This window comes from Triticum aestivum, chromosome 3B, assembly GCF_018294505.1.
Source record: "Triticum aestivum cultivar Chinese Spring chromosome 3B, IWGSC CS RefSeq v2.1, whole genome shotgun sequence".
NCBI classification, from domain to species: Eukaryota; Viridiplantae; Streptophyta; class Magnoliopsida; order Poales; family Poaceae; genus Triticum; species Triticum aestivum.
This window is the reverse complement of record NC_057801.1, coordinates 827,165,708-827,180,126: the sequence shown is the minus strand read 5'-3', so window position 1 is coordinate 827,180,126 and position 14,419 is coordinate 827,165,708. Positions and strand designations below refer to the sequence as shown.

Here is a 14,419-nt window from a genome sequence, read left to right as displayed (position 1 = left end):
CTTATTTTTGTAGGTGAATGATGGCACGTTTTTATGAACAATGTAATGACATTCATTCCTTTATGATTAATAATACTAGTCATCAACCTGCGCAACTGCACCGGAAAAACCTGTTAATAGTAAAGATGTTCATAATATTCAGGCTACCCTAGCGAAACTGATGAATGATCTATAGGAGCATAAAAAAATAATGGGAACATTCGGTGGCCACGAAACTTCACTTCTGTTCCTGCAGTAGAAGCGCCATGCAGGAGCTAACTGGTTATGGTTGAGTGCAATTCTCTTCCTCTTCTTCTTCTTCTTCTTAAAGCAGTTTTGGGGCAAACAGGACAGTTTATGGATATCCAATTATCCATGTACATATAAAGATTTATACTTCCTTGTTTCCAAATAAGAAAATAAATGACATGAGCTCTCATGGTAGCATCGTTGCCTCTTGTAAGTAATATACTTGCATCAATATCTCCAATGTTTTACTCCCTGTGTACATAAATATAATATGTTTTAGAGACTTGTTTCAAAAACGTCTTATATTTATTTACAAACGGGGTAGTTCTCTATTTATGCTTCAGCTACTTGCCAACTGATATACCATGAGAACTTAGGGGACAAAACAAACATCACCTGAAGTAAACTGAATTGATCATAAATTTTATTGGATGTACATCACATGCCCAAAAACATAGCATCATGTTTCCTTGAGCGGAGCTCTATCAAGAGAAAGCTGAATAACTGCAGTAAAATTTAGTTATTCATGTCTTACTACCTAATGAGAGAAAAGTGAAGGTGCATCGTACGGGAAAACATATTACATAAGTAGTGTTATAATCTTACATTGTTAGCACAAGAAAATGTGCCGATCTTTTATTTTAGTGCAACAATGGATTAACTCATGTTCACTGCTTCCCAATGATTCCTGTCAACAGAAGTAAAATTAATAGGTCTACTAACTCAGTATTGTCAGGTGAAAGTACTAATACAGATGTGTCCACAAAATAGCACCCAATTACTAATGATATCTCTGCACTTCCAAACTGCTACGAAAGCAATCATATCAGCCTTGGAAATTCTTTTAATCTTCTTAACAAAATAGTACTCTGTATCTTCAGAGTAATCAATAGTTACACTCAGTCAACACCTTAATAAAAAAATTTAATTAGCTAGGGGTACAAAATACATGTTTGGATTTTCGACATGGTCCATAAGAAGCATGTGAAAACAGAATTCCACAAAAAACTAATGGCTATTCATATCCTTATAATAACATTTCTGGAAGAGATTCTATTCCAACAACTATGCAAGGAAGCGATCCTACTTCTTGGACCTATTATGGATTTACAATAAAGAATGAAGACATAGCTCCGATGGAATGATAAGATACTATAAATGGACAGCTTTGCCAATATTCATGGTAAGCGATCAAAAGCATATATAAATACATTAATTGTATGATATCAAGGTATGTATGCTAGCAGGAATACCCGGATCAGCTTGTCTCGAAGTTTCGTTCGCTCGAGGGGACGAAGTTGCAGCTTGATCATTCCCAATAAGATGATGCACTGCATCACTACAATTTCCATGGAGTACACGAAGGATGGGTGAGGAGGCGTAACCTAATTTGCGAGCTGGGAGGCTCCAATGATGCATCACATTTCATAATAGCCTTTTAGATCTCGAGCTTATTTATGCGCTGATCCTATTTTACATCCCTCCATAGCTCCGTCATCATTATTATATTGGTAGGAGCAGGTGCAGGAGGAGGTATCACGGCCAGTGGAGGAGGCATGGCCAGTGGAGAAGGATGAGGCAACGGCGAGTCGGCGAGAGAAGGATGGATCGACGGTGGCGATGTGGAAACGTGTTGATCGACAAAGCTAGGTTTTTTCAAGACGCATGTTCTTCCACGATGGCCTAGCTTTTAGACTTCTAATATCTGGTCCCACACTAAGTACCCACGATGCAGTCTTCCACAAGTTTTATATAGACAAAGCTTTTAGAATTTTACCTGGTCTCTCACGTGATTGTAAAGAGGATGGCATTGGTGGGTAATTTAATTACTTTTAAAGTGCATCTAACGGTTGTGGTTTTCTGATCTGTAAAATTAAAGGTTGGATGTTTTTAATTTTTGTGGGATTTTCTAGTTAATTCTCTTTTTTCTAGTTAGCCCGTTAAGTAATCTATAATACCTAAATAATTCATCCCCATTATCCTATTTCTCTCAACGTGTAGCCCATCCACCTCAGCAATCTTGCCATGTCATCAACTCAAAACATGCATGCATGCCATGTCATGCATTCAGTTTCCAGTCATACCCAACCGACAGAGACAAACCACAAACCTCCTCAATCGTTTCATTTTCTGTAGAAGCACTGATAGCCGCAGCGTTTCCTGTCCCCTCATCCTGCACCTGTTCCTCTCCCCCACCGTGGCCTTTTATTATGGCTTTTAACAAAGAGACAAGTACATACACAAACCCAAAGAAATACTAGCAACTACATACAGATAAGAACAGGGCCTGGATCTTTTCACTTCGTCTCCCTCCCACGGATCTGCAACAATTCTCCACCTGACCAATCCATATGTTGATCTGCGCCTTCATATGAGCTTATAGATCATCCATCTTCTTAAACTGAATCACGAGACAAACTGTCATCTCTTAATTTTTAATTTACATTGGGTGAGCGCATGTATCCTCTAATCTTTCTCTTATGTTACTCCATCACGCAAGAGATGTGCTCTGTTGAATCTCCAAAACCCAGCGGTTGACAGGGTCGGAGATGCTTCGCCGTGGCGACGGAGGACCTAATCACCTAATTGGGTCGCGTCCGTGCCTGCCTGAGGCGAGGTAATGAGGCCTCCACCACAGGCGCTTCACGCACGAACTTGGGGCGAGCAAAGAAGAGCTGCTGCCTGCTATAGCTCTACCACCCCGATCTCCGGTGATGTCCGGTCCTCCAGCACCACTGCCGACCCATCTCGCCTCCGTCAGCTCCCTCGGGTTGCAGTTCTGCTACTGGTGAGAATTGATCTGGTGCCCATGGCGGTGGTGTTTATATGTACATACATCTTTCTTCCAAATCATATATTCAGTTAATTTCTTTTCAAGAAAATGTATTCAGTTCTGCTCTTATACCTCTGGCAATCCTTCAATGTCAAGCGGCTTGGACGACGACGGGTCACATGGCTGGTAAGCTATTTTTCTTGGCTATGTTATGCAGTGAAGTTTCTTGCATGCCTGGTTGTTTGGTTCTTATGCATCAGAATTGGTTGGTTCCTGCAGATGTGTGCATCACGGCTGCTGTTGCTGTTGTTCACTGAATAGGTTCCAGCAGTGAACGATCACCGCTGACATATCATCAAGACCCATTTCGTGTTGTATTTTGTTTTTCTCATGTTATATTCTCCTACGGTTCTTACATTCTTCCTTCTCTGTGCAGCGCTGCAAACACCGCACATTGCTTCTTGCAAGTTGCAACCAAGTGGCTGAACTAGCAATCCAATTTTTTTCATTCAGATTACAAAAGCAACGATCCTTGAATTTTCAGTCATATATATTAACATCATTCTCTCTTGCGTACATTTTCCATATTTTGGTTGTAATAATTGTTTGTTTTCCATGCATTACCAGGATGTGGCCATGAAGATCAAGAGGCAACTTGCTCCCCTTTCTCATAAAAAATAAAGTATTTACAACAAATTAGTAAAATCTAAGAAAAGAAAGAGGAGAACAAGGTAAAATTGTTTACTTATCCTCTTGCTGTAGCTTGAATTGTGGATATCCTTTAGTACAAAGTCTATGTGGAATGATGTAGAGTATATTTTTGTCGGCATGCTTTTGAGTTGAGGAACCTATAAACTTCCTTCGTCGGATCTTGGGAACAAGTAGAATTTTTTCTTACTATAGTGACACTAGAAACGTCTCTTAAAATTAATAATAACGCATCTCCTTTTTTGTATACCTCCTAACACCACAGGTACTGACACTTGAATATCCTAAGGTATGTTCTTAGTAGCTTTGTTTGGCCCAGTAGCCAGCAAGTGGTCAGTTTTTTAGGCCTGTATTCTGTTGTAGTTTCGTTATCATGATCTGATTTGTATTTACCTTTTGCAATCACTTTTGATACATCTATGACCTCTACTCTTTTTGTTTGGTCTAGGAAGCATCTATTCTCTATGATGCTACACAATAAACTGAAGCACTGCTTGTGCCTTCGGTAGCATGGTTCAGTGTTCAAGGTCTCGCATGAGAATAACATAACAAGGATTTTCAACGTCAACTGAAATCTAAAATGAGAAGCATTGGTGGAGTTTGTCTAAAAAAATAACCAACAGTGGAGATAGATCAAATACAGATTCCATTGACTTTTTGATGTACATGTTTACATTCCTAACCAGGTTGAACAGATTACCACGGCTCTCATTGCTCATCCTTACTATGATGTTTCCTCTTGAGCATAAAATCATGTCTCTACAAAATTGATGATGAATGAGCTAAGCTTTTTCACTTGGAAAGAAGACGAATTTGGTCATGTCATTTTTCCGCTATTGGTCAAATTTTGTTTGGCATCATTGGTATGTCGATTTGATGAATACAAGTATATAACATCTATCTAGCGGGTTTAGTTGAGTTCATCTTTTAGTTGGATACTTAGAATTAACTCTCCGTACATCCTTCTTTGAGATGTTAATTGCTAACTAATTCAAAGTTTCTATGTAAATCAAATACAATATTTGCAACAACATGTAAGCGAGGATTGCCGCAACGCGCGGGGAATCATCTAGTTTTTATATATAATAGATAGAATAGATTCTAGTTGCACAATCAGGAATCAGGATGCCAGTTTTCTTTTCCGCCGGCGCTAGGCATCGATCGGCCCCCAGCCGCTCGATCTAACCTCATACAATCGTCTGATCTGGCCTCTGCCACTTGACTATCTTCTTCCTCCAGTCAACACATCTCAAAAAAACACGCACCCCCTCCGCAGCTGTGAGTGGGCTCCCATCGAGCTCGCCTGCTCCCTGACGCTGCTCGCGACACCCTCACCCCCTTCGCCATGTCCAGCTAACACAAACCTAAAAGAAAAAAAATCATGTACTTGGTTGGAGCAAAACAAATTTTCCGGTTAAAACTCAGTGGCAGTTCCAGAAAATATCTCAGCAACAGAAATACTAAGGTAGTTAATTGTACCAAACAAAACAACCTGTTCGAGCAAAATATTTAACTGGTTCCAGCAAACATACTGGCGGTTCCAGCAAAAATCTCAGCAGAAAAATACTATGGTAGTCATTGTACAAAACAGAATAGCCAATTTCAGCAACAAAAAAAAATACACTGGTTCGAGCAAAAATAATCTCAGCAGCAAATACACCGGTGTCGATTGTAGTAAAAAAATCATTCCAGCAAAAACAAACGCTGGTTCGAGCAAAAAGATGTGTCTTGGGGCGAGGGCGCGTCGTGTTCTAGCACCAGGGAACACTGGTTCCTGCATCACCGCCTGCCGGTTGCGGCTTCCAGATTGGTTGGTTCCAGCACCTCGAGGATCTTTACCTTGCTGGTTGTAGCTCACCTCATGAACGGCTCCAGCAACGCCACCATCGCCGGGATGGAACTATCACCGACGCCGGTTCCAGCACACAGGAGGCACCCATGTCGCGTCACCGACTGCCTCCCGGCGGATAGCATCTCGCCGCCCCCAGTAAGCAGCCATGGCAGCCGATGGTCACGGCATCGTCGCAAAACCAGAGCGGTGGTGGCCATGGCCGCTGTTTCAGATCTGAAAGACGGGTAGAAGGATTGGCCTTCAAGATGGGTGGAACGGGCTTGGAGTAGGTCAGCTCGCTGGGCGAAGGCTGCCAACGGCGGTGGTCAGGCCGGCATCGCAACAGAATTTCAGAGAACGGCGGAGGCGCGGATGCGAGGAGCGGAGCAACGAGTGTTGAGAAAGATAACTGCTACATAGACGACACCTTGGCAACCGATGTATGCATGACACATGTTCACAGCCGTCCATCACTTAGGTTGCATGGGTTGGTGCCATCGATCACAGCTTCGTTCAGAGATCGGCCGCCCATGTATCGTGTGCATAGTGATTTCGGTTGAGAAAAGGATAAGGAGTTTGGGAAAGTGAAGATAGACACGAGCGTGGGAAAGGGACCGGACACTCGTCCAACGCATGTGTTATTTATACGGCGTTTGATTTGTCGCAATCCAACGGTGCGTGTTGGACTGGCGTGGCCATTAGGCCGGAAACGTTTCCCTTTCTTTTTTGCCGGGCCGGACAAGTCTGTAATCGAAAGTACTAGTATTATGACTGCGTATAACCAAAGTTGCATATGTATTAACAATTGAATTTTCACTCAAAAATGGTGTGATTGTGAAGATAAAATATAAATAGTGTGCAGCCAATGCAGCACCCGGGGCCAAGTGGAGAGAAGATAACGGCTGCCGCTCTTGGACTCATTCGAGGCCAGGTGGAGAAGACGAGGCCACGCCAGGCCAGGCTGCTTTACTCACGGCTGACGGCAGGTTGGAGGACGAAGCAAGACAAGGGCTGACGGCTGTTCGCCTCGCCACCGAGCACGCGCCGCACTCGACGTCCGACGACACCCGAGCTTTGGATTCGTGTGACAAGAGTGCAAGACAAAGGATGAAGACGTCTGTACGCTCCAGTACAACACTTCTCACGCACGCACGCACGCGGTGGCGCTGCCTCGATCCTCACCCAACTCGCGCCGCCCGGCCGCAGAGAAGAAGAAAGTACCAGTTGACTCATTGTCAAGCCTCGATACCCAGTTCCCCAGCCAACACTCGCCGCCCGGCTGCGCGATGGGAGGTCCAGACGAGCGTCAAGCCATAGCCGCCGGGGAGCTCATCTCCGCCCGCCACCCTCCTCCCACCGAGGGTTGCGCCGTCGTAGGCGTCGCAAACCTGCCGCCTCCTGGATTCCTCGCGCCCCTCCCACACGCACCACGGCCGTCGGCCTGGTCGATCCCGCCAGGCAGGAGTCCAGGGACCTGGTACGGTAATTGTAGTTTTGTTTGTTCAACTGTGCATAATCTCGAGGCGCTACATCTGGTCTTAGCTCGTGGAACCGTTGCATATCTGACGCGCCGTTGATCCTGCCTAGTGCTTTTTGTCAAACTGCTGTGTAAAACTAGAAAGGAATACTTAATACATATGCTACCGCTAGTGGTTACTGGTCAGTACTACTACATTTTTAGATTGGATTTCATTATATAAGTCTAGTTAGTATAAAATGTACTTATACCAAACACAAGATATTAACTTGTGAATTAGTTACAGTGATATTAAAAATCAAATTGATCATCCTTTATGAGATTGGTTCGGTACTAGAATTAGTTGTAAACTAACAATTTCATGCTTTGGTGCCAATGTTATATGTACTTGAGATTGATATATATACTGTTGTGTTAGGAGGCGGAAGCAGAGTGTGTCCTCGATCATGGCCAACCTGGACGACCATGGCCAGAACAAGGATGAGAGCATCGGGTTGAGGCTCTCCGTGAAGCGGGAGAGGAAGAGGAGCAAGTACCTCTTGCTGCCATACACCAACGATCTTGACGGGCTGGATCTCGACGAGAAGGAGGAGGATGTCGGTGCCCGGGAGGTCTTGCTGTTGGTGCGCGGCTTCGCCAAGGACATCTTTCATCGGATGTATTTTCCTAAGGCTGCAAAGGGGTATCTCGGAAGGCTTAGGAGCTCAACGTTCTTGCCGGAGAATACTTTTGCAAATGGTGTTGCTGTTCCTGAATGTCCAGCAGAGGATGCTTTTGCAAAAGCTACTGCAGATGCTACCATTGTGGTATCTTATTCATCATGTGATTCTGAGAAGAAACAAGGCGAAGGTGCATTCAAGGGGAGCGGAGGGAAGAATGATCAAGATGGAAGTGGAGGTTCTTCTATCAAAGGGAAAGAGGTGGAGAAAGCCCCTCCACCAAAAAACCATCTTGACCATGGCTTACTTATTACTCCCGCTATTCCTATCAGGCAAGTGAGGCCAGAAGGTGTGATAAGCCATGTGAAACCAGGAGTTGAGGTAGATACTGTCACAAGTGTGCAGAGGCCAACGGAAGAAACCGTTCCTCCTACAACTGGTTTGCTTCCTATGCATGAAGGCATATCTTCTCAGCTCGCACATGGAAATGAAGACACTGTCCAAGAACAAGAACCTAATGCTTCTCTGCAGGTGATGGTTCTGAAGTTACCGAACGTTCATCCGCCCCCACCTGCCCCGACAACTCAGCTGAGCATCCCTGAAATGAGGAGGGGGGTCAAGCACATGATCTCGCACCTGCAAGATGGAGTCAAGCCCGTCCAGGACAACCTTCTAGGCGATTTGCAAAGGCTTCTGGCAAACCTTGACAGGGCACAACCCGGGCCTTCTAGCTCTGCGACCACTACTTCATAGCCCTTGCCCACCGTCTGGCTTCGTGGATCTGGCCTCTCCATAGTTCTTGTTGGTGTATGGACTCTTCTTGTTTTCTTTTCATGGAGATTCTTTTTTCCATTTGATGATGAACAAAATGTAGTTGCAAAGTCAATGCGAATGGTAGACATTATTATCATGTCATTGCTTGCTTGCTTGTCACTTAAGACCTTTTTCTATACATCAAACCCTCATTATACAACCATGACGCACCACGCCCCGGCTACCTCCACAATGCACCATGCCCCTTCCACCTCCTTATTGCACTGAGCCGAACACCTCCATGTCGCACCACCTACAACCTTCTTCCTGACCACATGTCAGTGATGGATCCGACTCACCCCTACCATCTCATGACACTCGACGACAGATCGGGCCACCCCGTCGCAGGCTGCCTTCCACCTCCCTTCCTGACGATGGATCCATGCATCAAGCATCGTCGTGAGCATGTATAAATCGTCTGCGTGGGACTTGGGCGACATGGTTAGGAGACACGACAGCAGGCGTCAAGGAGAGTGTGTAGTTGACAAAGGATGAGCACGCTGAAGAGTTTGCTGCATCTAGGGCTTTCTCTCTTGCACCTCTTCCCTCTATTTGTTGTGATGCTGCTCTCCAGAACTACTATTGGCGACAATGATGCGACGGACGTCTCCCACGCCCCCCTCCCATGGCCTCCCTGAAACGACCACAAGCCGGTGATCTGGTCGTGTGACAACTACGGCGCCTCCATGCTGCCAACACCAATGGGATGGCCCAACATCCTCACATCCCCCTTCCATAACCTACCTGTGACGGTAGTGGTTTTCTGCTAGTTCCAGAAACTGCTACCATTGCAGACTATTTGCAAAATCTGCGCGAAGACAACATGGACTCCTCCAACATAAGGGGCTATAGCATGTCACTAAATTATGAATTGCATGTGATGTTAATCCCTTTTTATACACCTTATTTGATGTGCAGTTTGACTTCCCGCCATGGTGTCGATGGTTTAGGCACTGTAGATGGTGGTCTGCGCAGGCTAATGCGAGGCTACAACCTACTAGAAGGCTAGGAGAGGCCGGTTTGAGGCAATATGGTGGTCCCTGCCACCGCTACAGTTACCTGCCGGAGTTGGGCCGAAGTGAGGGGTGAGGGGAGGGAATGGGAGGTCCTGTTACACCACAGCCTATTGTGGGATCTAAGGATCGCAAGTTCAATATAATTTTTCTGTGAAGGGCCATTTTTTCTTTCCAATTCCAGTTAAGAGTTTATCATGAGGAAACTACCGGTTTAATTATATACAAAATTGTTTGTGCATAATTATTAGAGATCGATCCACACATTATAACTTCATGTGCAAACATTAGTTGTGGATAGGGGGACAAGATGGACCTAACTGAATAAATTGCTAGGCAATAAAGTGCCTTCAAGGGAAAGCATGGAAATTTATTAAATGCAGGGACATAAAGGTACAACGATAAACAACAACCTTGTGTGATATGCGTCGAGAGCCCTCAAGATGCCAAAAGGCCTAGTCATTAATATCACGACGAAAGAAATAGAGGAAATGCATCGATGGGTCGTATTTGCAGAATGGCCATGCGGCCCTTTACGTATCAAGCGTTTAACTATTAAATCTCCATTCTTTTTATTCAAAAGCTTTAACACAATGTATGTTCGACATGAAAGCTTTACAATGGAGCTACTCGGTGCTATCTGCATACGCTGTCAAATTCGCAAGCCGGCAGCCTGAAACCATGGACAATGTGATCTGGAAGTCTAAGGCCCCTGCTCGATGCAAGTTCTTTGCGTGGCTGGCCCAACGCGACAGGAGTTGGACATCATATTAGTTGGCTAGGCCGGGATTGCCCCCACCAAGCCGCTTGCCCTCTGTGTGATCAAGCGGAGGAAACAATGGAGCGTATCTTGATTAACTGTGTGCTTGCGAGGATTGTGTGGGCAGAGGTACTATCATCTTGGGGGAGATGTGAGTGGATGCTGACCACTGACGACCATGTTCTCTCCTGGCTCACCGTGGAGCCGCCGGGGATTCGTCTCGAAGGACTTGCATGCACTTATCTTGTTGATATGTTGGACGATCTAGAAACATAGGAATGACATTGTCTTCGATAGTGCGTCTCCGTCAGTTCACATAGTTCTCAGTAGGATTCCTAAGGAAGGGAAGACTTGGCACCTTGAGAGGTTGTTTAGTGGAGATATCAATGTTTTCTTTCCAGGGTTGTATGGGTGGATGCGAACCAACCTGTGGTTGGATGGTTAGAGGGACAGTGGTATTCCCAACCCACCAGGGTTCAAGGCCTGGTGCTCGCATTATTCCTGGATTTATTTCAGGATTTCCGGCGATGCGCTTTCAGTGGGAGGAGACGTTCCCGTCGATGACGAGGCGCCTACGGTGACTTCGTAAATTTCAAGATGACATGTCGGCTTAGTCTCTCGGAGGTGCTCATAGGGGTAGGGTGTACGTGTGTGCGTGTGTGCCTTCATAAGGGTGAGTGTATGCGCGTATATATGAGCGCTTGCGTCTGTACTGATGTTCAAAAAAAAGGTTGGATGGATGGATTAATAGCGAGTAGTCCGACAAGTCTAGGGTTGGTGGTGTACCGTCTGCACTGAGGTGCCCCATTCGTAAAACATTGTGTGGATGTGCTCTTGCCTCTCCTCTCTTGATTGTTGATACGCATTCTTATGTACTAGCGGTTGGGGCGCACCCATGGCGCGCCGCTTGAGAGAAAGCTGGGCGGTGCCAGGTTGGGCGCGCCCCTTCCACGTTGTTGGATGTACTTCACAGTATTAAAGAAAGTGAAACACACTCATACCATGGATCAGCCTTAGAGTCGTAGATATTAATGTCCTGATAGTTTACATGACCGACGACCTAAACGACAGTGGTTCAAAAGCAACGCATGACACACAAAAGCGGAGGCACAATCAATCAACTTCATGGGAACATTTTCATCTCTTGTTGTGAAAAGGAGGTTCTGTCAAATGGTTTTCTGCCGCTGAGTAAGCGGCTCATCTCTCCCATCTTCCTCCAACTCGCTTATCCCGCGGAAATGGTGTGGCTCTAGAGAAAATGAAGTGGCGTCGCCGCCATGGCGATCCGAGCGTGTACCAGCCAAAGTGTGGCAATGGCACAGCGAAGCAGCCGATGTTGAGCTGATCTTCGCCGTCCGAACCACCGGCTGCTCCCTCATCTCTTGCAGGAGCGCCTCTATCTGCACGCACACCTCGACTATCTTAGGTCTTGACGAGGAGGAACAACAGGCTTAGCCTGCTGTTCTTCGCCGCAGAGGAACAACAGGCTTAGCCCCATGCTGGCCCCTTCCATGGATGATGCGCAGCTACTCGCTGCTTTCCATCCTGCTGCACGTATTCGACAATGCAATGGGACGCAAAATTCTCAGATATGGAGCGAACAGAGGCTAGGTGTAATGAGAACTATCAAAGTGAAACCACCAATGAGAGCACACACCTGAGTCCGAGGACGCGGCCTTGCTCTTGGTGGTGAACTCCTTCTGTCAGCTACCACCTTTCTTGCCAAGCCTGTCATAGAATGAGGTGTCAATAATCAAGCTTCACTTCAATTTCCATCATCACTGAAGCTATCACAAGAGAAAGTAGTCTGAGAACCATTCCAATGCTGCTAGAGAAGCATAACTGAAGTGCTAAACATGCCAAAATCTCTGCATGTACAGCCAAACCAAATTCAAAACATTCAGCTGCTCGTACCACACAAAGTCCAGGAATATATAATTCCACACGAAACAAGACTAAGATTCCACGGTATATGATGCACCATCCCGCTTACACATCTCCAATGTCACACCAGTCTCCAATCCCATGGCCATTGTTGGGCCAGTTAATATATGACTTGCCAGAGTCCTCAATCTCTTCCCTTTTGGCTCGTGCTCATTTTCAATCTACACTCCAAATAACAACTGCCAACAGCATGACTAATAAACTAAATGGGAAAACATGAGGTTCACTTGTTTCTCTAGGCAATCAAAAGGAAAGACAAGATACCTTGGTGCAGATTAACAACATAGGCATATAAATGAGCATACAATCTGTACTTCAGCTGATTTTTACAGCATGCCACTCCATTAGTCATGAAATCAAGGAATTCTGAAGCTTGTTTTTATGATGGAAAATCTAGAAAATACGAAAATGAGAGGGATTTATGAGAGAACAGAAAGGAACCATCTTAAATGAAGAAACCTGAAGTTTTCCCCTCCTTGAACCCAACAAGTACATACTAACAAACATGTGCCACCATACCCCTACTTCATCAATCCACATGCTAACTGATAGATGGCCATGCTAATTTCGCCTAGTTATTTGATGTCCATGTCTAATTGACTAAAGAAAGGACTCTGCTCAGAAGTCAAAATGTATAATTCATAATAGTGTTGTACACATCATATATATATATATATATATATATATATATATATATATATATATATATATATATATATATATATATATATATATTATATATATATATATAGTGATATCTTTGAATTACTTCAATTATTTACCTATCTTTCAGATATTACAGTATGTTTTATTCCCACTACCTCAAGCATATGAAAACTCACTTGGAAGGACGAAGAATGTTAATAGTTCCGAGAGGAGAAGACCTACATAAGTATTCTATTGAAAATACATTGTGATGTTGTCCGCTGGAGGAGAGGTCTCCACATTTGAGCCCCAAACCTGATGGCAATGTGAAATACTCGAAAATACATGAAATCAGGAAACAAAGAGAAATCTGGAAACAAGAGCATCCCATTTAGAATAGCCATCCATACCAGGCATGCGTGAGTTCAGTGCACTTGAACTCGGTCGGTATAACCGTTTCCTCAACACAAGCATACAACTCTCCTGGTGTAATAGCTACATGAAGCGTAACTCTCCTGGCAAAATAAGTAAAATTCTAGGACCAAATGTAATGGTAAATATAAAAATGCTGATCTTGCCCTTCTGACCGCCATAAAAAGGGGGACGAGGAGGAAGCGGATGCATATGAAGGGTGAAATAGATGATATGTCAGTCACTGACCTGGTACATGTTGCGGGATATCTCTATGATTGCGGTGTGCGCGAGCATGCAGTTGTGTAGGCTTATTGTCAGCAGAAAAACCTGAGAGAAACTGGTTATAGATCTCTCATATGTCATCTACCCCCCTTCGGCAAAAAAGTGCTAGTAGGCACCAGGTCTTTTAACGACAGAAGTAACTTGAATACGATGTACCTGAAGCTCGTTATTAGTAGAGGATTCTTCACCCGGGGAAAGCTGGTTACGTTTTTTATTCGACATCCATTGTTCCTCACTGTGACAGAAGCACAAAGTGGAAAACAATATATGTCAGGCACTCATTTTAAAATGGCTTATTTTCTCGCATGCTTATACTGAAATCCGAATAGAGCACAAATCCAGCATATGGTAGCATGTATCTAAAAGTATCAAGAAAACAACTTTGTTGACCTACAGATGCTCAAGTGTTGTTCTTTTGAAAGTAAGCTAACCCACTATTTTTTGAGTTCAGTTGATCTATTGCAGTAACCAAGTGAGATAGGAGACCTTTTTAACATGGACACTAAGTTAAATGTAAATAAAAGTTTTAGGCCTTAATATGCACACCATTTCTTAAAAGCATCATATCCACACAATTTGATCCACAACAATCAAGTAGAATAGTTCCTATCCATAAACATAAACTACAGAACTACATCATTGGTGAATCTCCAAATCTGCACCTCTCCTTTTGCATCTGTAATTCTGTATCAACAACCAAACAACAATCTAAAAAGAAATTACTATGAGGAAGATGTACCTGGGATACCGTTAGTGTTCACCCATAAGCATGAAAATAATTATTTAATTTATAAAAGTCTTGTATTGCAGGTGAGCCCATGGCTATAACGATGGACCTCTATGACCGAAGGTATTGAGATTAACCAAATTAG

At 44.3% G+C, this 14,419-nt stretch overlaps 1 protein-coding gene across 1 annotated transcript; it reads left to right on the top strand.

Annotated features, from left to right (window-relative positions):
* Window positions 1–6,711: 6,711 nt before the first annotated feature.
* Window positions 6,712–8,568, top strand: LOC123066892 (uncharacterized). The gene is made up of 2 exons (XM_044489878.1): window positions 6,712–7,017; window positions 7,436–8,568. Exons 1-2 carry the CDS (start codon window positions 6,827–6,829, stop codon window positions 8,427–8,429), a joined length of 1,185 nt encoding a protein of 394 aa, XP_044345813.1. The 5' UTR covers window positions 6,712–6,826; the 3' UTR covers window positions 8,430–8,568.
* The last annotated feature ends 5,851 nt before the right edge of the window (window positions 8,569–14,419 follow it).